This window comes from Notothenia rossii (assembly GCF_949606895.1).
Source record: "Notothenia rossii genome assembly, contig: scaffold_119, whole genome shotgun sequence".
NCBI classification, from domain to species: domain Eukaryota; kingdom Metazoa; phylum Chordata; class Actinopteri; order Perciformes; family Nototheniidae; genus Notothenia; species Notothenia rossii.
In genome coordinates, this window is record NW_027640033.1 from 68,857 (window position 1) to 92,577 (window position 23,721).

Below are 23,721 nucleotides of genomic sequence, written 5' to 3' on the forward strand. Positions count from 1 at the left end.
ACACTTTATGGCAGGGATGGGCAACTTGGATGGTGGTGGGGGCCACATAATTTATGTACTGGCCACCAGAGGGCCGCAGATTCACTTGGGGGACACACAAAGACACACACACATTCCATGTATTGTATGTAATTATTAACAAATTAATTCTGACATCTTCATTGGCATTTTACAATCTTTCAGGGAACATCCTCTAATAAGCTAACTAAACAAATGTCAGTTCACAGAAATGTTATTTAATTTTTACAAGTGGCATGTTTGTATTGAACAGGTTATTTAACAGTGGAATAAAACTATTTTAAACTATTGGAAAGCACGGAAAATGTGTGTGCATTGAGATGTACCATTAAGATCACATAAACATGAAGTCATGAACACTAACCCAGACATTAGTTGTCTAACTTGAACCTAAGACACTTGTAGCCAGTCTCTGCTGACGCACAACAAGGGGAGTGTCAACATAGACACCTGTCAACCCGCACTCTGCTGTTCCTCAGCGCCGCTCCCCCTCCCTCCCGCTGAAATTATGAATGAAAAGCGTATAGTAATCATAGATAACACGGCAGGGTCAGTGACAGTTTGTTTTCATCTGATTTCAAATAAACAAAGTCTTGGTTTTTAGAATATTAAACTTGTTTCGCCCAGGCATGACAACAGCCGGTGTTTCTTGTGAGTGTTTTCCGGGAAACAAACACAATACACACAAACGCATCACAGATTATTTTGCGGTATTTGGCTGCCGAACGAAATCATGTACGCAGCTCGCGACGTAACTAGGAGTCTAATGGACGGTATCATAACTACAAGTAGAAATAATATGGCCGCCATTTGCCCATCCCTGCTTTATGGAGATGAAAGTGTATTCTAAAATAAAAGTTATCTTTAAAATGCATCCTACTCCAATTATTAATATACTGCATTACCTACTATCGAAAACAGGATAATGTAAGAGTGTATGTTTGAGTGAAGATAATTCACACACACACACACACACACACACACACACACACACACACACACACACACACACACACACACACACACACACACACACACACACACACACACACACACACACACACACACACACACACACACACACACACACACACACACACACACACACACACACACAGATTATTTAAATAATCACACGTTGATGAAAGCAGCTTTAAATACTTTAAAATATATTTGGTCAATCGCCTTAGATATAAAACATGTTCACGGGTTCATGCACAGTGTGGAAGCAGAGGATGCGTGGACTGCAGCCGGGAAATGACGAGGGATTACTGTGACAGTCATTTGCATATCACACATTTTAAGCAGCGAGGGGGAAATGTTGAACCCTCCAGCCTGCAAGGTCATTGGAAAGATAGGTTTTTTTCTTCTTTCATAATTTATATTGCATATCATGCAGTATGGACACACTGTAGATTAAAATGGTGGCTTTAGCATATCATCCGTGATAGGGACCAGCTCTCACACACACACACACACACACACACACACACACACACACACACACACACACACACACACACACACACACACACACACACACACACACACACACACACACACACACACACACACACACACACACACACACACACACACACACACACACACACACACACACACACACACACACACACACACGTTTTTTAAGGTGAACTACATATTGGAGTTAAAATTGAGAATTGCTGAAGCCTATCATTGCTTTAATTTAAAGGTCTTTTTTATTTTCATATCAATGAAGCCACAATGTTGTTCCGCTGTTTAATGCTGTACCGTTTGTCTGAACAGTAACGACTGTGACAATAATTATTTGAATTAATGATTTGAATAAATTAAGAGATTATTATCATAAGGTTAGAACCATGGTTAGAACACAAACTGTTCATGGAATGAGAAATTAGAAATGTCAAATCTATAAATAATTGTATTCCAAAGAATATTATTTTTTACCTTTTACTTATTTAGTAACTAGTAATTATTTGTTCAATCTTTTAGACTTATAAGTCTGCATGGAAAGTAGAAGTTTAACATACGTATGACCCACTGTGACAGAAAACAGCTATAAGAGAAAGAGGGTATAGACTAATGTATCATGACATGAAGAATAAGGGAGGGAAAATTAGGGTAAAAGGGAAAGATTGCAAATGTGGCTGGAAGCTGAACACACTGTGAGCCAGCGTGGAACACAGGAGGGAACGCTGTGACCGCTGCATCGTAACATCCTATCGAAAATAACAAAGTAAATATCTCTTTTGTTATTGAGTTATTTCCACCAGCACTAAAGTCATGGGTTGATTTGTTCATCAACAGAAAATTAAAGGGCAACTATTTTGATGATGGATTTATTGTGGCTGATTGAAGGTGAGCATTTCATGCTTTTCAAACTATTTGAATAATGAAATTGAGCTCTAAGAAAAATTATATTGAGCATTTAGACTATTTTCTAACATTTGGTTTAAGGGAAAAAAGAAAATAATATGCAGATTCATCTGCTTGAAAATATTAATTGCTGCAACAATTTCAACAATAATCACCTCTCATAACCTATAAACTTAAAGATATTAAATATGGATGCACATAACTCAATTTTTTTATTTTAGGGATGGAAGACAAAGTGCCAGTGAGGCAAGCATGCAGTGTACATTTGCTGTAATCGGCAGGGATGCTGGACTTCTGGAAGGATTGTCTTAAAGCAGCCGGACCCCTGAGACCACAGCTGGAATGCCAACTCTCCCACAGCAGATACAACTGTTTATTTCCATAGCAGCTGATACAGTACACACTTCTCCCCTCGTATGTTCCTGGGAAATGTCTGATGCATGGGGAAACATTTTGTATGAACAAGAGCACATTAGCCAGGGACTCCAGTCCCACTGTGACACAGCACCAAGAAGAAGAAAAAAACAATAAGAACGGATAAAAGAGGGAGAGATGCATGCAGGGGGAGGGGGAGGCTGTTAGTGGGGTTGTTATTGGTGATGGAGAGAGCAGAAGAGGAGAGGTGAATGGATAGAGGGAGGGGGAGAGAAGGAGGAAAGGGAGGTGGAGGGGGGGTGGAGGGGGGTGGGCATTGACGATAAGAGAAAAATTCAGACCGGTCAAAGTTTCCTTTTTGCCAATCGTGCTCCTGATAAAGACAGCGCCTGCTCCGGTGCTGATAGAGGGGCTATCTCCCTCCCTTACTCTCTCTCCCCCTCCTCCCTCCCCCTTCCCCACTCACCCAGCAGTTAGTTTGTGAGGAGGAGAGAAAGGAGAAGAAAAAACAAGAGCAGAGGGCCCTATCAGTGCGGCATGATGGTGCTACCATCAACCAGCCACTGCGCAGCAATTAATATCGCTCCAATTACTGTTAAAGGGACAAGGCTGGGACAGCACGATAATGAACACATCCTCTCTCCCCACCATAGGAATGAAAACACACACACACTCAGCACTGCTCACACACAGCACAGACATGCATACAACGTGCACAGCTTGAAAAGGAAATACTGCAAGATAGTGCGGTAATCTTCCTGCATTGTTTAACTCATTGAAGTCAACAGACAGAGAGAAATAAATAACCAAACAAACATCGATAAGAGAAAAAATAAATAATAAAATTATGGCAATTTACTTGTTATCTCCTCGTTTTTCTTAAGACGAATATATTTCCCCCCAACCTGTCACATCCACATCCCCTACAGGGGGACAGGGGGACAGTAGGACAGACGGCGGACCCCTGAAGATGCAGCAGAGGAGCCCCCCGAAACGAGCACAGACACACAGACTGACAGCATGTCAGCACTTATAATGAAAGTACGTTGACTGGAGTATCCCCGTATCTCTAGGAATAAAACTATTCTGAATGCAATGCAAACATTCAGAGGCTCCCTTTCCAACGACATGGAGAGTAAGGAGGGAGGTGGGGGTGTAGCATGTCCAACTTTCATGCCAGGGACTCAAGTTTGCACCCTGTTAAGTTTTAAGAATGTACTGGTAATAATTAACAAGGAAGCTGCACAGGTCTAATAAAGTCCATAGTCTAGAGAACCGTTTCAACTTGTAACTTTTGTTCTACATTAAAGTATGTGGAATCTCTATGGGGTTAAAGTGGGGTGTTTTTGAGCTCTGTTCAAATGGATTTCCGATTCATTCCTATGGGGCAAATTATCACAGTTTTCTGCGATTTGCGTGAAAACGGCTAGGAAAGGAATCTCAATCCTTTAGTGAGGCAGATCAAGGAATGACTTTAGACCCAAAATGATGGTTCACTTCTTTTTGCATCAGAACATCTGTTTTGGTTAGATCTAAACACGGAATGACTGACCTGGCCCCCTCCACTGAAACACCTCCTCTTCTTCCTCTCCTTCCTCCTCATCCTCCCCGCCGCTGTGTGTTGGACCCGGCTCCTCTCCGCCCTGGTCTTCATCACCGGGGCCTCGACCAGATTCCTGCGTCCTGCTTTCTAGATACACAAACAGTCATATTAACAGACAGAAACATATAATCTCCCCAAGCCAGCTTTGTGTGTGTGTTTGTTTGTGTGTATGAATGTATGTATGTATGTATGTAAGTATGTATGTATGTATGTATGTATGTATGTATGTATGTATGTATGTATGTATGTATGTATGTATGTATGTATGTATGTATGTATGTATGTATGTATGTATGTATGTGAGTGTGTGTGTGTGTGTGTGTGTGTGTGTGTGTGTGTGTGTGTGTGTGTGTGTGTGTGTGTGTGTGTGTGTGTGTGTGTGTGTGTGTGTGTGTGTGTGTGTGTGTGGGTGGGTGGGTGGGTGCTTGGACTTCCTGTATGTTGATCAAACGGTAAAATTACTTCTAGGGTTTTGTAACACGACACCTCCCCACCCAGAATGATCTGCTTCTCAGGTCATTCGGAGTATTCTCAAACACACCTTTTAGTTTGCCTTGTGTCTCTTTCATTCGTCCTGCTTTCTAGATACACAAACAGTCATATTAACAGACAGAAACATATAATCTCCCCAAGCCAGCTTTGTGTGTGTGTTTGTTTGTGTGTATGAATGTATGTATGTATGTATGTATGTATGTATGTATGTATGTATGTATGTATGTATGTATGTATGTATGTATGTATGTATGTATGTATGTATGTATGTATGTATGTATGTATGTATGTATGTATGTATGTATGTGAGTGTGTGTGTGTGTGTGTGTGTGTGTGTGTGTGTGTGTGTGTGTGTGTGTGTGTGTGTGTGTGTGTGTGTGTGTGTGTGTGTGTGTGTGTGTGTGTGTGTGTGTGGGTGGGTGGGTGCTTGGACTTCCTGTATGTTGATCAAACGGTAAAATTACTTCTAGGGTTTTGTAACACGACACCTCCCCACCCAGAATGATCTGCTTCTCAGGTCATTCGGAGTATTCTCAAACACACCTTTTAGTTTGCCTTGTGTCTCTTTCATTCACACTTCATCAATGCCCACCATCTGTCCCTCTCTTTCTTTACACTGTAGGTTGGCATTTTTCTTTCCTTCATCTTCCTCTTCTCCTCTATCCGCCCATCTCCTCCCTGTGCCCCCCCCCCCGGCCTGTCACCTTCAGCAGAGACAGAGGCTGCCTGTGTTCCTCTAATCACCATTGATATCCCTGCCATTGATCCAGCTGATTACAGTGCCTCCTGCCTGCTGATCAAAGAGATCCACGTGGCTTTTCGTGTATGTGTATGTGTATGTGTATGTGTGTGTGTGTGTGTGTGTGTGTGTGTGTGTGTGTGTGTGTGTGTGTGTGTGTGTGTGTGTGTGTGTGTGTGTGTGTGTGTGTGTGTGTGTGTGTGTGTGTGTGTGTGTGTGTGTGTGTGTGTGAACCCTGAACTTTGCCTGTATCAGCCGCTCCATCACACTGCGGGTCCCTCCCTATTATTAGCAGGACTCATGATTATTCAGATGAGATGAATAGTTACATCACAGACTATCTGAGAACATCTCTCTCCTTGTTCTCTGCTCTTGCATCATCATCGTCATCATCATCATCATCATGCCAAGGGTTCAGTAGCTGAATCCATGGAAACACACATTTCACTGTGAATATCCCAAGAAAAAGTATCAGGGAACTATTAAATAAACTAGAAGTTTGATTTAACTGCAGTTTAAATCAATGAATTTGATTAGGTCGCGAACAGATATTAGCTCATCACAAAAACATCAGCATGGGTGTTCTATGACTCACAAGCTCAGAACACAAAATATATCTTGGAGGAAGGTGAACAAAGACTGTATGCGAACAACAGGACGTTGTTCACCAGAGGTTCTGAAGCTCATTTCTTTAACTTTTTATTTTATTTTTTAGATGACCTCATCATGTCCAAGACAAGAGAAAAGACTCACTAATTATTTTAGGAATAAAGCAGCTTTTGAAAGTTCAAAAAAAAAAAAAAAACTTCTAGGCACGTACAGATGTAGCACTGAATTTCGGACTCCAGCTTACAGCTTCCTGCCTACGACCTGCCAAAGACAAGTATAGAGGAGTGTTAAGCCCTCCCACTATTTTCCAAGAGGGCGTTGCCAGATTTTCAATTTCAGGTTTTAACCAGGAGATGGCGCTTTATTCACAAATACAGAAAGACAAGTTTCATGGACTTTCAGTTGTGTTCTGAAGAGCATTTGAACACATCAATATTTTAGATCAACTAAAGTATATCTAATCTTGTAATTCAATAATATATAGTCTTTATATATTAAATAATCATAATGTAAATGTTTACATTACACTTCTTTATTTGTTATGCTCATACTTTAACCTTTACAATCGTTTGCTTTAATATGCAGTATATTTTTGTGTTTGCTTCCTCCTGCTCCCTTTCGGACACATACTGTATGATTTATTATTATTATTAATATGAAGATATTATTAAGATAAGATAAGATGTTACTTTATTGATTGAACATTTTAGTTTAGAATGTGCTGTCCCACGGTAATTCAGAAGGCTCACAGGTCACATTCCGACCATTATTTAAAACAATAGGTGCTTTCACACCGTCTACAGTTTGATTTGTATAGAGAGAGCTCTGTCAGTTTTCGAATTACCCATTTGCTTTCGGGGAGCCCTATTTTTCAGAGCACATCCTGCTACTAAATATGTCACACGCACGCTCTGTTGACTGGCGCAGCAGCGCGGATGCGATCAATTGCTATAAAAACACTCTTCCACTAATACAGACGGTGTCACTATGCCGGCGGATGTGGCCGTTGTTGAAGCCTCTTCAGGCTCCGCATCGGCAGGCCTCTCCCTCGGTGTGGAGCTGTCAAGCTCGACCCTAACGCCGCTTACAGCCAGCCAACTAAAAGTTATTTTCCGTTCAAGTTGTCATTTTTAGACTCCTTCGCTTCTTTGCTTGTGAATCCAAAAGCTGTGACGCTTGGCTGTTTTCGTTTTGCCATATTTTTTTATTACACAGCCAGAGTTAAAAAAATATCAATATGAACATTTCAAATACCGCGCCGGCATCACCGCCATAACCATAGCAACGTAAGTAAGAATGCAGCGCCGCCACGTACAGATGGCAACACCCAGACATATTCACAAATATAAAACAAATATTCAGAAACTGTAATGAACAATAACTATTATTTATTTCAAGAACTGTTATTTACAGAAACTCAACATTTCTAATCTGTGTGACACAAATATGCACGATTATTTTGGGCTCCCCCTATTTATCTCAAAGTCAGCCTTCAGGGGAGCTCCCTCCCTCTTCGGGGCAGCCAAGCTCCTCCTAGCTCCCCCCCATTTCGAACAGTGTGTGTGGCTGTATGGCCAGCGATTATGTGCGGCGCATTTATCATAGGTGATCAGAGCTAACTGCCTGCCGTCAGATTTCATTTAAAAAACAGATCAATCAATCAATCAATCAATGTTTATTTATATAGCCCAATATCACAAATGTTACATTTGTCTCAGTGGACTTCAAAATTTGTACAGAATATCAGTATGACAATACGACACCCTCTGTCCTTAGACCCTCACATCGTACAAGGAAAAACTTCCAGAGAAAACCCCACAGTTTAAAGGGAAAAATGGGAGAAACCTCAGGGAGAGCAACAGAGGAGGGATCCCTCTCCCAGGACGGACAGACGTGCAATAGATGCCATGTGTAAATTGAAAAGATAATACATTTGCAACATAGGTAGTCCAAATGTTTGGAAATGCATGTGTGTATAATAAGAAGATGAATCCACGAGGATATCCATCCAGGACTTATGATCCAGGACCACAGCCAAGACTCAAGATCCAGGACTCGCAATCCGATTTTAAGATTATTTCTGCACTCATAAAGAATGATAAGAATAAGAATAATGCGTATTGAACTGGTTTCATTAATTAGTGAGTTTATTTAACACTAGAACCGCCAATCGGGCCAATTTGTGTGATGTGTGTTGTGTGTGTGCAATGTAACTTTTTTTCAATAAAATATTAAAGTCTCCCAGTCTGTGACTTTTCCTGAAAGTGTGTTATGTAGCACCCTATGTTGTTAAAAATTGCATTCTAATAGCGGGATTTGACGGGTTTAGGTAGGCCTATACAAAAACCTCTGGCGGTTCTAGTGTTAAGGTAATTAGGTACAGTAGAAGCCCTTTTTTATCAGTAACGAATTTAGCAGTTGAACATAAAAGTCAACTAACTGAGGGTCACTTGCAATGACAGTGTTGTGTCTAACTGTAAGCTTGTCACTCAGAGTAACCTACCGTTAATTTAGCTGCTGGAGAAGAAAGATCAAGGGGGGAGGGGGGGAGAGAGCTTTGGTTGATGGGCCATTGGACCATTAGTTGTGTAAATACACAGCTGAGAGCTGCCGTTTCATTCAGACTGTTTAAAAAACTGTAACAACGGACTATTTTTCTGAGCGGATGCATGTCAATTTAAATCAATACATACAACTATTTTTTAAATCAATACATACAAATATTTTTTAAATCAATAAAAACATTTTCTAAATCCATAAAAGCATTTCAATTAATATTGGGAGTCATGTCGTTACTTTGTTGAGAATGTGGCCGTGTAATAAGCGGGATAATTTGCAGCGACTTGTTCCTTATGGGGAAAATAACACCCGTCATGTGTGTAGTAGAGGTGTGTGTGGTTAAAACACTTTCATGAAGTGAAGGAATTTCCTTCTATAAAACAGCTGTGGGCAGCAGTGAGTGTCACGGACATGAATTCATAGATCAAGGCAGACTGGTGCACACACTCTCCTGTCCTGCCAGGTGACACGCCCGTTCTAAGCCGTGTCCCTCACTCCTCACATCCCAAGCATCCCCGAAAAGTGTATTATGTTGTTACATCTCAGATGTTATGTTTCAGTTGTGCTCTGTCTATGTTCAGTGATGCAAACTTGTCACCTTTCGGCGAAACTCGCCGTTTTGAATCCAAAATAAGTCGTTTGTGTGATTCATGTAGATCTGCAATACAAATATTTTTGGGGTATGGGGGGGGCTTGGACCCGGAGTAATCTGCGGCCGTGAGCTGTTATGTGCCATCATGACACGCATGGTGTTCTTTTTTTATATATTATAATGAAGTACGAGCTGTGTGCTCGAGTCTTCCTGCCTGTCGGCTCTGCTCATGGATGTATAATAAGCCTCTGCTGCTCCGAGATGATGGTCTAGCTTCAGCAGCTACATTACCTACGGGTGCGTTCGTTAATATTAACTGTGCGTCCGGAGTCACTGTGGCACAGACTGGACCGCTGGTGAACAGCTGTTAGAACGGGCCGTTCAGGTGTTCAGAGCAGAGCTCCCTTTCGAAGCGGCAGAGCGTGATGTGAACTGAAAAGTTTTTCTGTGGCAATATTATTTAAGGAATCGTTGAGCTAGCTAGCTAGCTAGCATACATTGTCACTATCTGCTAACGTTAGCTTTAGCCTTCTATTTCTAATAGTTTTTTTCATAGGCTAAAAACAGAGGTGGTATAAGTATATATATATTGTACTTGAGTAAAAGTAGAAGTACTCAGATCTTGTACTTGAGTAAAAGTAGAAGTACCCAGATCTTGTACTTGAGTAAAAGTAGAAGCACACAGATCTTGTACTAGAGTAAAAGTAGAAGTACTCAAATCTTGTACTTGAGTAAAAGTAGAAGCACACAGATCTTGTACTAGAGTAAAAGTAGAAGTACTCAAATCTTGTACTTGAGTAAAAGTAGAAGCACTCAGGTCTTGTACTTGAGTAAAAGTAGAAGCACACAGATCTTTTACTAGAGTAAAAGTAGAAGTACTCAGGTCTTGTACTTGAGTAAAAGTAGAAGTACTCAGATCTTGTACTTGAGTCAAAGTAATAGTCCCAGAGTGTAGGAATACTCTGTTACAGTAAAAGTCCTGCATTCAAAATGTTCCTCAAGTAAAAGTAGAAAAGTATTATCATCAAAATATAGTGAAAGTAGCGACAGTAAAAGTAGTCATTGTGCAGATTGGTCCATTTCAGAATAATAGATATGATATGTTTTATAATGATTGATCATGAAAGTGTTCTCAAAGCTGGTAAAGGTGCAGCTAGTTTGAATGACTTTGTATACTGCAGGGTAGCTTGTGGATTTACTCCAGGTGGAACTAAAGTCTGATTTAACACTGGATTATATTTCACTTAATTAATCCAGATCTGTGAAGTAACTAAAGGTATTAAATACATGTAGTGGAGTCAAAGTACACCATGTACCTCTGAACTGTAGTGGAGTAGAAGAACAAAGTAGCAAAACATTGAAATACTTAAATAAAGTACAAGTATCTCAAAATTGTGCCCAAGTATAGTACTTGTTGAGTTTATGAACTTAGTTACTTTACACCATGTGGCTATAAAGATAAAAAGACTTAAGCCTTGCACAGAGGCACGAAAATACATTTTCAAAATGCTCAACAGTGCTGCCAAAATTATAAACTGACTGCTACACAATTTAAAATAAATGCTTTTATATATTTCTATTAGATGTGACTCTTTGGCGTTTCTGTTATTATTAACACTGCTGCTTTAGTTGTTCTGACTGCTAAAATCCTCTGTCATTCCATGGGGTGTGGGAGCCGGGGGCTCGGATCCTTGTCACCTTTTTCATACCTGATGAGTTTGCATCGCTGTATGTTAAAAAGCCTCAGTCACCTTAATTCATGTAATAAAAACATCTCAGGTCAGTAACACTCAAAGCTAAATGTGCAATACCATGTTCAGCTATGTCACTATTTATAATGTTATTGTTGTTACATCAGAAGATGTACATATTGAAATGATTTCTTAACTTACAGTAGGCTATTTTTTACAATGTGTGTTGGAAGGATTTATTAAATTACAATGAATATTGTCATTGTTGAAGGCTTTTAGAGAAGGGTGAACTATAAGCCTGAATTACATAACATTTTATACCTAAAAACATAAAAGCCAAAATAAATAAATCACAATTATTCTAAATATTTTTACCTCCGTATTGCTTTCAACCCACCAGCTTTTATGGTGTTGTTACGTCACTAACTGTAAGCTTGTCACATACAGTCTATGGTCACTCAGAGTAACCTACTGTTAATTTAGCTGCTGGAGAAGATAGATCAGGGGGGGAGGGGGGGGGGGGGGGAGAGAGCTGTGGTTGATGGGCCATTAGTTGTGTAAATACACAGCTGAGAGCTGCCGTTTCATTCAGACTGTTTAAAAAACGGTAACAACGGACTATTTTTCTTAGCGGATGCATGTCAATTTAAATCAATACATACAACTATTTTTTAAATCAATAAAAACATTTTCTAAATCCATAAAAGCATTTAAATTAATATTGGGAGTCATGTCGTTACTTTGTTGAGAATGTGGCCGTGTAATAAGCGGAATAATTTGCAGCGACTTGTTCCTTATGAGGAAAATAACACCCTTCATCCAGATGAGGATCCCTCCGCTACACTTTGGGATCCTGATCGACCGACGAAGCTCCATTTAAAATATACATATTTTTGGTGAATTACTGAGTTTAGGCACGTTAATAACGTTTTAATGAAGTTGAATACAGTATATTCATATGTGTCAGTGATTTCATGTCAATTTGGCGAACATAAACATAAATGATCGTGGTGAAGATGATAATTAAATTAGGATTAAAAATCGAGAGCCGGGCTGCATTTCCTCCCGTTCTATTTTTCGAATAACAAAATTATTTTGTTAAATAACAACATGGTGATGTTTTGTAAATGATTACATGTCTCTTATTTAGCACAGTAGTATGATATCCGTGACATATGGATCTTAACAAAGTTCCGCTGTACATCCAGCATACTGTATCTCACTTTATTTCACATGAGCTCCAGTGTGGAACCCCACTGCACCCCCTGGTGGATCAATGATCCATTGCAGCTGGCTTCATTATAATTACATTTATCTATCACGGGGGCGGTCTCAAGTCAAGCTGGAGGTTTTCCCTTGAGCGAGGGCAGATCACATACCAATCACGGCCCTCGCGTTTCAAACTGTCTGAAATGAATCGCTACATCTGTAGACAGTAGTCATGTTACAAACTCTTATAGCATAATATAAATATGTGTGTTGGTTTTATCATTTACACCCCCATCTCGGGATGGATATCGTTAGGATTTTATCGATACCGATACTGCTTATCAATACCGGTATTTTTCGATACTCTTATCGATACTTTTCAATAATTTGGTGCTCAAAATTATAGACATGATTACAAGATGTGAAGATTAAACAACAGTCATTTTATTGTAATTTATTTGTATTTATTATTTAATGTAACTTTTTCAATGTCATACCAAGCAGGTATGAGTGTGTTTGACAGTGTGTCTGGAAGGGGGGGGGGTAATTATGGGCAGTTCATAAATCCATGTAAACATGACCATTATTCAGTTAAAACGAGACGCTGCGTGCGCACCTCCTAAACCTCCTTATCAGGGCTGTCCCTGGTCAACTTGAGGCCCCACGCAAAGTTATAAGATGTTTTGCAAGCGTCAACGGGGGGGGGGGGTTGCTAGAGGAGCCTCACCCCTAGTTTCTGTCCGGGCGCGTTTCAGAAGCATTTCAGAAGCGGAGCGTCTTGCCTGCCGGCTCACAGTTTTAGTTGATTTGGGCATATTTCCTGGACAGACTACTTTGTACAGACAAAGTTAATAATAATTGTAATATCCCAGTTGTAAACGACATGAATCAAAGATGTGTTGCTGTATTTTAGTGGTAAAAAAATTAATTCATCATAATTATTATATATTTACACAGTGCCTGTAAACCGGAGGAGAACGCTGGCATTTCTCCTCCTACTTGAAAGACTAGGGAGGGATAGGGCCTGCAAAATTTGTTTGTGTGTGTGTATATATATATATAGGCCTATATATATATATATATATATATATGCTATATATGCTCTTAATGTTCCACTTCCTGCCTGCCCGACATTACCTTACGGCTGCGTCGCGTCGAAAAATAGACTTCAATCCTATTTCGAGCGGAGCCCAGCAGCGAGACGCTTCTGGGACGCTTCTGAGCCGTAACGCGGCGCGTCTGGTGGAATAGCACCCATTGACTAGAGTGGCCGCGATCCTTGCGGACACAGCCGTAACGCGCCGTAACGCGACGCAGCTGGACCCGGTGGAAACTAGGGGTCACAGCGCCGAAACTGTGCCAAACTAATTGCGCCGCATAAGCGCATAGGTGCACCGAATAAGCGCATAGGTGCGCCGCATTTGCGGCTCAGTCAGTTAAGGTTGTTACATGTTAAGAAGCCTTGAGACGCTGTTTCTAGCAAGATGTTGCGTCTGCCCGGGAGTTTCACGATAATAACAGCGCTGTTAGGAGAGATGAAGAGTGGCATTCACAGTTGCCATTCAAAGTGGTACTCAAACTGGATACGTCACACGGGATGAGGGTTCCCAACCAACCAGAACTGTTTAAACTAAGGAAGTAGCGTAATTCATATACCGATATCAGCACCGTTTGTCCAGCGGCTTAACGGTATACCAATACCGTCCAATCAGGTACCGGTACTGACTTAGTACCGGTTCTCGATACCCATCCCTGCCCCCATCAGAATGTATATTTAAAAAGCAGTCCTAACTTCTTCTCTACTCTTCCCAGCTCTTTTCCTCCTGTCTCCTTCCCAAACCCCCTCTTGTCCCCCCCCCCCCCCCCCCCCCTCTGACAACACCTCTGCCATCTACACAAAGACCCTTGCATTCCCGCTGCGATAAACAGTGATAGCAGCAGATCGATACCAGCCATAAACGGCCAGACCATGTGACGGCCTCACTCTGCCGTTATTAATGTGACAGTTAGAGATTAGATCTGCATCGTCAAATAAATCAACACACACACACACACACACAAGCACACACAATCCATCTTCACGTCACGTCCACCTTTCAACCTCTTCTACATGCAAACGCTCATACTGTACACCACAAGATAAGATACCACACACACACACACACACACACACACACACACACACACACACACACACACACACACACACACACACACACACACACACACACACACACACACACACACACACACACACACACACACACACACACACACACACACACACACACACACACACACACACACACACACACACACACACACACACACACACACACACACACACACACACACACACACACACACACCTCCCCTGCCTAAACAGTGCCATTATTTTCAGCTATAAATCACATTGAATGGCACATTGATTTTATCCTGCAGGGGCTGAGGCGAGGGAGGGGAGCTGGAGACACAGTTATTGCGTTTAATATTATCAATATTATCTTCCATATCATCTCAGACATGGAGGCAGGTATCAGGAGGAGTCGACAGACACTTTTCTGCCAAACCCCCTCTCTCTCTCTCTCCCTCAATCTCCCCCACCCTCGCCCCACAGCGAGACAGTCTCCATCAATCTGATAAGCTGAACTTCCCCTGTCACACCTGCAGGGCAAAGTCACCCAACAATTTCTCTTTCTTCCACAACTTCTATACGTTTCAGACTCCTTTGGATTGTAATGCTGCCTTTTGTCTATTGCATCTTTTCTTTTTGTATACGTTTCCTCACATTTGATATTCAACATATCTCCACATTGGACATTTGGGTGCCTGTAGTGTACACACCTGCTGAAGAATACATCCCATCAGAGGCGTCTGCTGCTCAGCCCAATGCTATTCAGTGGAGCAGGTCAGAAGAGAAATATGCAAAACACTTTGGATCACACATAAGGTTTGAGTGAAGCAACATATTTTCAAAGTGCGATGACCCCTCCACACCACTAGGGGTTCTGTCCTGGCTCTGTGTTTCCAATGGTGGTCTAATGGATAGTGAGGTGGGCTGAAGATCGGAAGGTTGTGAGTTCAAATCCCGCCAGGAACACCACCACTAGTACGCCCTTGAGTAAGGCACTTTGCCCTTAGTTACTCCAGGGAGAATGTCCCTGTAATCGGTAATTGTAAGTCGCTTTGGATAAAAGCGTCTGCTAAATGAAATGTAATGTAATTTTTTTATGGGTTTTATTTCATAGCACTTAAGATATTCATTGCTATCGGGATGTTAAGAGCATTCCATGGAATATAACAAAAAAGTGTATCTCGAGCCGGTTTTTCAAAACTTACCTACCCCACCTTTAATGTCATATTTCCAGATGATTACTTAGATATTACAATATGGTTGGTTGAGCTGGAGTTCATTATTGAGCTTACTCGTTAACGTCATAGTTATATATGAAGAACCAAACCAAACCTTGTTGTTTTTATTAATTGTATTATCAGATTGGTATCAAATAAATAGTAAGCATTGGTAATACCAATGCTTATGTATTTGATTTGCATTACACTTGTGAAACCGACTAATTGTGGCTGTAGAAGTTTGTGAACATGTAACTTAATGCCTGCATTTAAGGACGATGAATAGCCTAGTCAATGCTTTAGGGATGATTTGTTAAAAATATTAGATCAGACGTTATGTGTGCTTCAGTTAAATTAAGCTTATTCATTGCTTTTCCTTTGTTCTTCCAAAGTTACAGTAAAATAAAAAGGACCCTGACTCGGACAATACACAATCCAACATGTTCAACAGAAGAGAATCAGTTATATTGTTTGTACACGTGGTACTTTACATATATCTGTTTGTTTAAGGTGTCCAGGTGATGCAGACAGGCTGGACCAGAGAGTGAGAGACATAACTGGACTCCTCACAGCAGTGAACTTCAGCACAGGTATAAATACTCTTTTTTTTTCATACTGTACAAAGAATCAAGGAAAATATTGGTATAAATAAATGAAGTATTGACTTTAATACACTGATATACATTCCATTAAACAATACTAAATACTAGATCACCTACACATCAGTTAAGTTGAGGGTTTTTTCCATGCAAAAGGTTACATTTAGATATTTAGCAATATGACTTTGTCAGCTATCTAATTTAATGTATTCAAGGCAAAGCTATTTAACACATAGGGAGAACTGCTACTATTTATCTGTCAATATTGTCTGAAAAAACATGTTAAAAGTTATTCTTTCAGTGAAACAACAGAGTAAGCTTCTACAGTTGCACTACGTTTTTATACCAGTTCAATATTATTTTGATAATAAAATATATTTCAATGTTGATGAACTTCATACTGTTCATTCATAATCTGATTGTCTTTGTAGCTCCCTGTTGAAATTAAAAAAAACATTACAATTACAAAAGAATGATATCTACAGCCCCTAAACACAGAAACACACCGCTTTCATAAATAACACACTTGTTCTGCAATAATATGTTTTATGTTTCCTGTAATTTTTGTTCGGAAAGGACATGCCTGAAAGACACGACTCAACATTTTCTCCTTCTCTGAGGGTCAAGAAGAACATCCAAGAGGACATTTAAAAGTTGATGCTATGAGATTTTAAGACCTGAGGCCTGTACTACGAAGCCGGATTTTCGCAAGCTAACTTCAGGGAAAACTCTGGGTTACCGGTCCTACGTCGCTGGTTCACTTCTTACCGGGCTAGATCTCCATGGTAACTTGTGCTGAACGGCTAATCTGCTCCGGAGCAGGTTAAGTTCCAGGATAAGAGATCAACTCAGTGAAAGAGCCACCTGCTGGCCAATCAGAACTCTGTGTGCGGAGTTTAAAGCTATCAAGTCATATTACAGGATAAAGGAAAAACAGAAAAACTGCCTGAATATCACCTCCCATCTTCAGAGCAATCTGACTAATATAATATTAGCATTAAGAAAGCTTACTTAAATATCTGCCACAACATAAGTAACCAGATCAAAGTAACATTACGTATAGTCCGCGGCACTGTGAGTGCAGACTTTGATGTGTCCCATTATCATTCATATCACATGATATCAAATATTGTACCACATGTATCATATATTTCCTTATCTGTGTCAGCTTCTCGAGCCGTTTCTGGCCGTGCAACACTTACAGTGTCACATACTGTATGCAGAAGTATTATTTTAACACGTTAAGTTGACGAAACACTCGAGTCAAATTGAATTAAAGTCAGATTCACTCGTGTCTTAGATGGGGCAGTGATATCATAAACGAGAGCGCGTTTGTTTTGGATTAGGTAAGGCGGGTAACTCAAACATATCCAGGGTATGTTGAACTGGATTCGTAGTACAGGCCTCTGTACATTACATTCACTAATAAACAACACTTTTATTGTGAAAACAAAGATCTGCACACCGAATATGTGTGTAGTCTATCAGGACCCGATAGACGAAACCCGCAGGTCCCCACCAACCCGTTCACGTATCTAACAGATATTCCCCACTCAGCGAGAGACCCGCTGAGAAGCCAACTCTGGTTATTGGTAGCTCTATTATGAGACACGTGAATTTAGAGACCAAAGCGTCCACAGTCACATGCATTCCGGGGGCCAGAGCGGGCGACATTGAGGCGCATCTTAGACTGCTGGCTAAAAATAAACGTAAATACAGTAGGATTGTTATTCAAGTCGGTGGTAATGATGTTCGTTTACGCCAATCAGAATGCACCAAACTTAATGTGGCGTCGGTGTGTAGTTATGCTAAAACAATGTCGGACACCGTAATCTTCTCTGGTCCCCTCCCCAATCTGATCAATGATGACATGTATAGCCGCATGTCATCATTTCAGCGCTGGTTGTCTTGGTGGTGCCCAGCAAACAATGTGGGCTTCGTGAATAATTGGACAGCCTTCTGGGGAAAACCTGGTCTGATTAATAGAGACGGCATTCATCCTACTTTGGAAGGTGCAAATCTCATTTCGGCAAATATTTCAGGGCTTTGTGGACTTAATCCATGACAAACTGGAGTTGAGACCAGGAGGCAGAGTCGCAGTCTTACACGCTTCTCTGCACTCTCTCCTAGGCAGTCATCCATAGGAATCCCGAACCCAATAAAATACCCAATATTAACGGTGTGTGTGTCTGCCCAAGGACAATTTAAGGTAAAACCTAATAGAGGTGTCATACATAATAACTTAATAAAAGTAAATGTAACAACTATTACAGTGCAACAAAACAGGAAGATTAAATGTGGTCTCTTAAACATAAGATCTCTAGCATCTAAAGCAATACTGGTAAATGATTTAATATCAGATTATAATATTGATATATGCTGTCTCACTGAAACTTGCTTGAGACATGAAGAATATGTCAGCATAAATGAGGCCACTCCACCCAGCCATATCAATACTCATATTGCCCGAGGCACGGGCCGAGGAGGTGGAGTTGCAGCAATCTTTGACTCAAGTTTACTTATCAATACTAAACAAAAATTTAATTATACCTCCTTTGAAAGCCTCATTTTCAGTCTTACACATCCGACCTGGAAAACTTTGCAGCCAATCTTATTTGTTACAGTGTACCGTGCACCAGGTCCTTATTCAGAATTCTTATCAGAATTCTCTGAGTTTTTATCAACTTTGGTACTTAAAACAGATAAAGTAATTATCGTAGGTGACTTTAATATTCATGTTGACGATGATAAAAATAGCCTTACTGTTGCATTTAACTCTATATTAGATTATGTTGGTTTCTGTCAGAGTGTAAATAAACCAACCCACTGCTATAATCACACTCTTGACCTTGTTCTGACTTATGGTATTGAAATTGAGCAACTATTAGTCGAACCGCATAATCCTGCTTTATCCGACCATTTCTTAGTAACTTTTGAAGTACTGTTACTAGACTACAAAGCATTAGCCAAAAGCTCCTGCAGCAGAAACCTATCTGTTAGTGCTATACCCAAATTTAAGGAAGAGATTCCACCAATACTTAACTCGATAGCATGTCTGCATGTAGGGGAGGAAACTTATACAAAATGTACACCACCCCAAATTGATCATGTTGTTGATAGTGCTACAGATGCGCTGCGAATACAATTAGACTTTGTTGCTCCTTTGAAAAAGAAGAAAATAAAACAACATAGATTAGCTCCATGGCATAATGCCGAAACCCGCAAAATAAAGCAAAAGTCGAGACAACTTGAAAGGATATGGCGTTCCACTAAACTTGAAGAATCTCGTTTAATTTGGCATATTACTCTCAATGAATATAAGAAAGCACTGCGTAAAGCGAGAGCAGCATACTACTCTTCATTAATAGATGAGAATAAGAATAATGCAAGATTTCTTTTCAGCACTGTAGCCAGGCTGACAGAGAGCCACAGCTCGACTGAGCCTTCTATTCCCATAGCACTCAGTAGTAATGATTTTATGTACTTTTTTAACGATAAAATTGTTACTCTTAGAAACAAAATCAATGACCTCTTGCCTTTGACCAGTATAGTGTTATCAACAGCTCCCGGAAACGTAAGTTATAATATTACACTAGATAGTAAACTAGAATGCTTTTCAGCCATAAACCTTGAACAATTAAATTCAATGATTCTCTCTTCTAAACCATCAACGTGTATCTTAGACCCGATTCCAACTAAGCTGTTAAAAGAAGTTTTTCCATTAATTAGCACTTCTTTATTAAATATTATGAATATGTCTTTATTATCAGGCTATGTTCCACAATCATTCAAAGTAGCAGTGATAAAACCGCTTCTTAAAAAGCACAACCTCGATCCAGAGGTTTTAGCCAACTATAGACCTATTTCTAATCTTCCGTTCCTCTCAAATATTCTTGAGAAAGCAGTCGCAAAACAGCTGTGTGATTACTTAAAAAACTATGATTTATTTGAAGATTTTCAGTCTGGCTTTAGAACACAACATAGCACAGAGACAGCTCTGGTTAAAGTCACAAATGACATTCTCATAGCCTCTGACAAGGGACTTGTCTCTATTCTTGTCTTGCTCGATCTTAGTGCTGCATTTGATACTATCGACCATGACATCCTATTGCAAAGACTAGAGCACTTAGTTGGCATAAAGGGAACTGCTTTAGGCTGGTTTAGGTCCTATCTATCTGAATGCTCTCAGTTTGTACGTGTCAACGATGAATCTTCCATGCAAACCAAAGTTAGCCATGGAGTGCCACAGGGCTCTGTGCTTGGACCTATTTCGTTCACACTATATATGCTTCCGTTAGGCAATATTATAAGGAATCATTCTGTAAACTTTCATTGTTATGCGGATGATACTCAACTATATTTATCAATCAAGCCTGATGAAATTAATCATCTAAATAAAATTCAAGACTGCCTCAAGGACTTAAAAACGTGGATGACCTTACATTTTTTGATGTTAAACACGACCAAAACTGAAGTTATTGTACTTGGCCCGAAGAATCTACGAAACAAATTATCTAAAGATATATTAACTATGGATGGCATTAATTTGGCCTCCAGTGAGACTGTAAGGAATCTTGGTGTTATATTTGATCAGGATTTATCCTTTAACACCCACATAAAATCAATTTCAAGGACCGCCTACTTCCATCTACGTAACATTGCAAAAATCAGGCATATCTTGCCTCAAAATGATGCAGAGAAACTAGTCCATGCATTTGTTACTTCAAGGCTGGATTATTGTAACTCCTTATTATCAGGGTGTACCAAGAAGTCAGTCAAGTCGCTTCAGCTGATTCAAAATGCTGCAGCTCGTGTACTAACCAGAGTTAGGAAAAGGGACCACATTACTCCTGTTCTGGCTGCCTTACACTGGCTCCCTATAGAACACAGGATAGAATTTAAAATTCTTCTTCCCGCCTACAAAGCCCTTAATGGGCAGGCGCCATCTTACCTTAAAGAACTCATTATACCCTATTGTCCTACTAGGGCATTACGTTCCAAGAATGCAGGGTTGTTGGTTGTTCCTAGAGTCTCAAAAGTACAATGGGAGCCAGAGCCTTTTCTTATCAAGCTCCACTTTTGTGGAATCAGCTTCCAGTTTGTGTTCGGACGGCAGACACCCTATCCGTTTTTAAGAGTGCGCTTAAGACCTTCCTTTTTGATAAAGCTTATAGCTAGGGCTGATTAGATTCAGCCCCTAGCTTTGCTGATATAGGCTTAGTTTGTCGGGGGACATCTTACTTCTTCCTTCTCTCTGTCTATACCTGTGTACTCTCATGTTCCGATTAACCCAGCTTCCCCAAATTTCTTTCTTTTTGGTGTCTATATACGCCGGGATCCGGAGTCATGGATGATCCTGCGGTCCTGTGTCATGGATCGCGAGTCCTGGATCTTGAGTCGGGGCCGTGGTCCTGGATCATAAGTCCTGGATGGATATACTCGTGGATTCATCTTCCTATTATACACACATGCATTTCCAAACATTTGGACTACCTATGTTGCAAATGTATTATCTTTTCAATTTACACACGGCATCTATTGCACGTCTGTCCGTCCTGGGAGAGGGATCCCTCCTCTGTTGCTCTCCCTGAGGTTTCTCCCATTTTTCCCTTTAAACTGTGGGTTTTCTCTGGAAGTTTTTCCTTGTACGATGTGAGGGTCTAAGGACAGAGGGTGTCGTATTGTCATACTGATATTCTGTACAAACTGTGAAGTCCACTGAGAAAAATGTAACATTTATGATATTGGTCTATATAAATAAACATTGATTGATTGATTGATTGACCATCATTTGTTTGTGACGCTGCACCTCAGAGAAGGTGTGGTTATTGTTAGGCTTACAAAGAGTGGCGAAAAACAGTCAGCTGATCGAATGCACCTATTTCCACATCTACACTCCATCAGCTGATTATTTCTATTTGCCTCGCTTTATGAGCTTCACATCACTTGTGCCTTGTACCGCAGAGTTTGCAACGTCACAAATAAATGGGGCCAATCTTCAGTCAGATGTGAATGTGTAATCTAACATTTTCAGTAAGAATAATGGACAAAAGGAGTGCAAATACAAATACAATTTATTGAAATGTGAACCAAAAGTTAATCAAACATGTTTTAAATAAAAAGCACATATGGACGGAAGGTGTAAACCTATTAAATGTATAAGTAAACACATTTAGTCAAATAAAGTGACAGACTAGGCCTGTGCAGTTGGTATCAGCTTTGCCCAGCATGGACTCCTCCATCAGGCCTGGTCCTCCTCACTGAGGAAAGACCCTCAGTCCTCTCCAAACCAACAGATAGGACGTCCATCACACGGAGGTTTCTCCCTGAAGTCTCAGCAGCTCTCTGGACACCACGCTGTCTCAATCCGTCCACACTGAATGTGAGAGGGGAAAAATGAAAATAATAAATGCTTTAGACAATAAAAAATCCAAAGTTAACTGTTGAGTTGTCAATGCTATTACTGTATAACTAATATCTCAGGTTAAGACGAACCTTAAAACAAAGATTGGCCTTTGAATACATTTAGTTGATTTTGTCTTTTGAATTGCTTGTCTAAAGTCAAGGATCTAGAACTGGTACTTAGTTTTAATGATACAGTCTGGTTATTATGCTGTTTGGAGGAGGCCTCACAGGTAAGAGCACTAACTAGCTACCATCACATGTACCTTAGCTTGACTTAAATGTATTAAACGTATAGTTAAGTGATATCAAAATATAAATAACTAATGTCATTCAAACATATTAATATTTGCTTGATTGCAGTGTTGAATTTAGCACAACGTCAAGGGATTTTAAGATTCTGAAGTATTATCCTAAAAACTCAATAACTTAGATTATTATTTATAGTTTTGCTGAATAGTTTCATGTCCGCTTACCATAGAAACGTAAAATGCGACGGCAATGTGCAGACGGGGGGGGAGCATGTTAGCTTAGCTTGGTAGCTTCAGCTAGCTCTGGAGCTTCCAGCTCGGTGGCAGCAGGTCCCGCCACGGCTCCGCCTCTTTGCCCTTATTTGGAGCAGGCGGGAGTTAGACTCTGACGTCACTGTCGAGACGGTGTGAGTACCATATGTGTTCGGGGTACCATATGTGTTCGGGGGCCGTCTCTTACCAATGACGTCACGCATTGTTCGCATTGTGATTGGTGTAGGGTAATTTACCCAGGGGTGCTCGGGGGCAAATCACATCTACAGATCATGATGAACCGAATTGAAGTATTCCTATACTCCTAGCGTGTGACATTTTTTGTGAAAAACATGTAAAAAAAACATGAAATCGGAGCAATGGCTGTACGTCATTGGCTGTACGGCAACTCGAGGGGACCATCATACACGGTCAAATTCCTAACATTTAAACATAGCCTACACTTCATTCTTTACTTTGTCCGTTATTATATGTAGAAGATATTACTTTTTTCTCCGTCATGTTGTTTCCATAGCAACAACTTCAAACAGGAAGTTAACCTAAATTACATTTAAGACACTGCAACGTACGAAAGTAACA

The 23,721-nt window shown here is 40.4% G+C and overlaps 1 protein-coding gene across 1 annotated transcript in view; it reads right to left on the minus strand.

The window, feature by feature from the left end:
• Positions 1-3,770: 3,770 nt before the first annotated feature.
• Positions 3,771-23,721, minus strand: part of LOC307027155 (uncharacterized protein) — a 53,750-nt gene continuing 33,799 nt past the window's right edge. Inside the window, exon 3 of the mRNA XM_079695348.1 lies at positions 3,771-4,462. Coding sequence (XP_079551474.1) covers positions 4,305-4,462 — 158 coding nt within the window. The 3' untranslated portion in view covers positions 3,771-4,304. The remainder of the gene's footprint in view (positions 4,463-23,721) is intronic.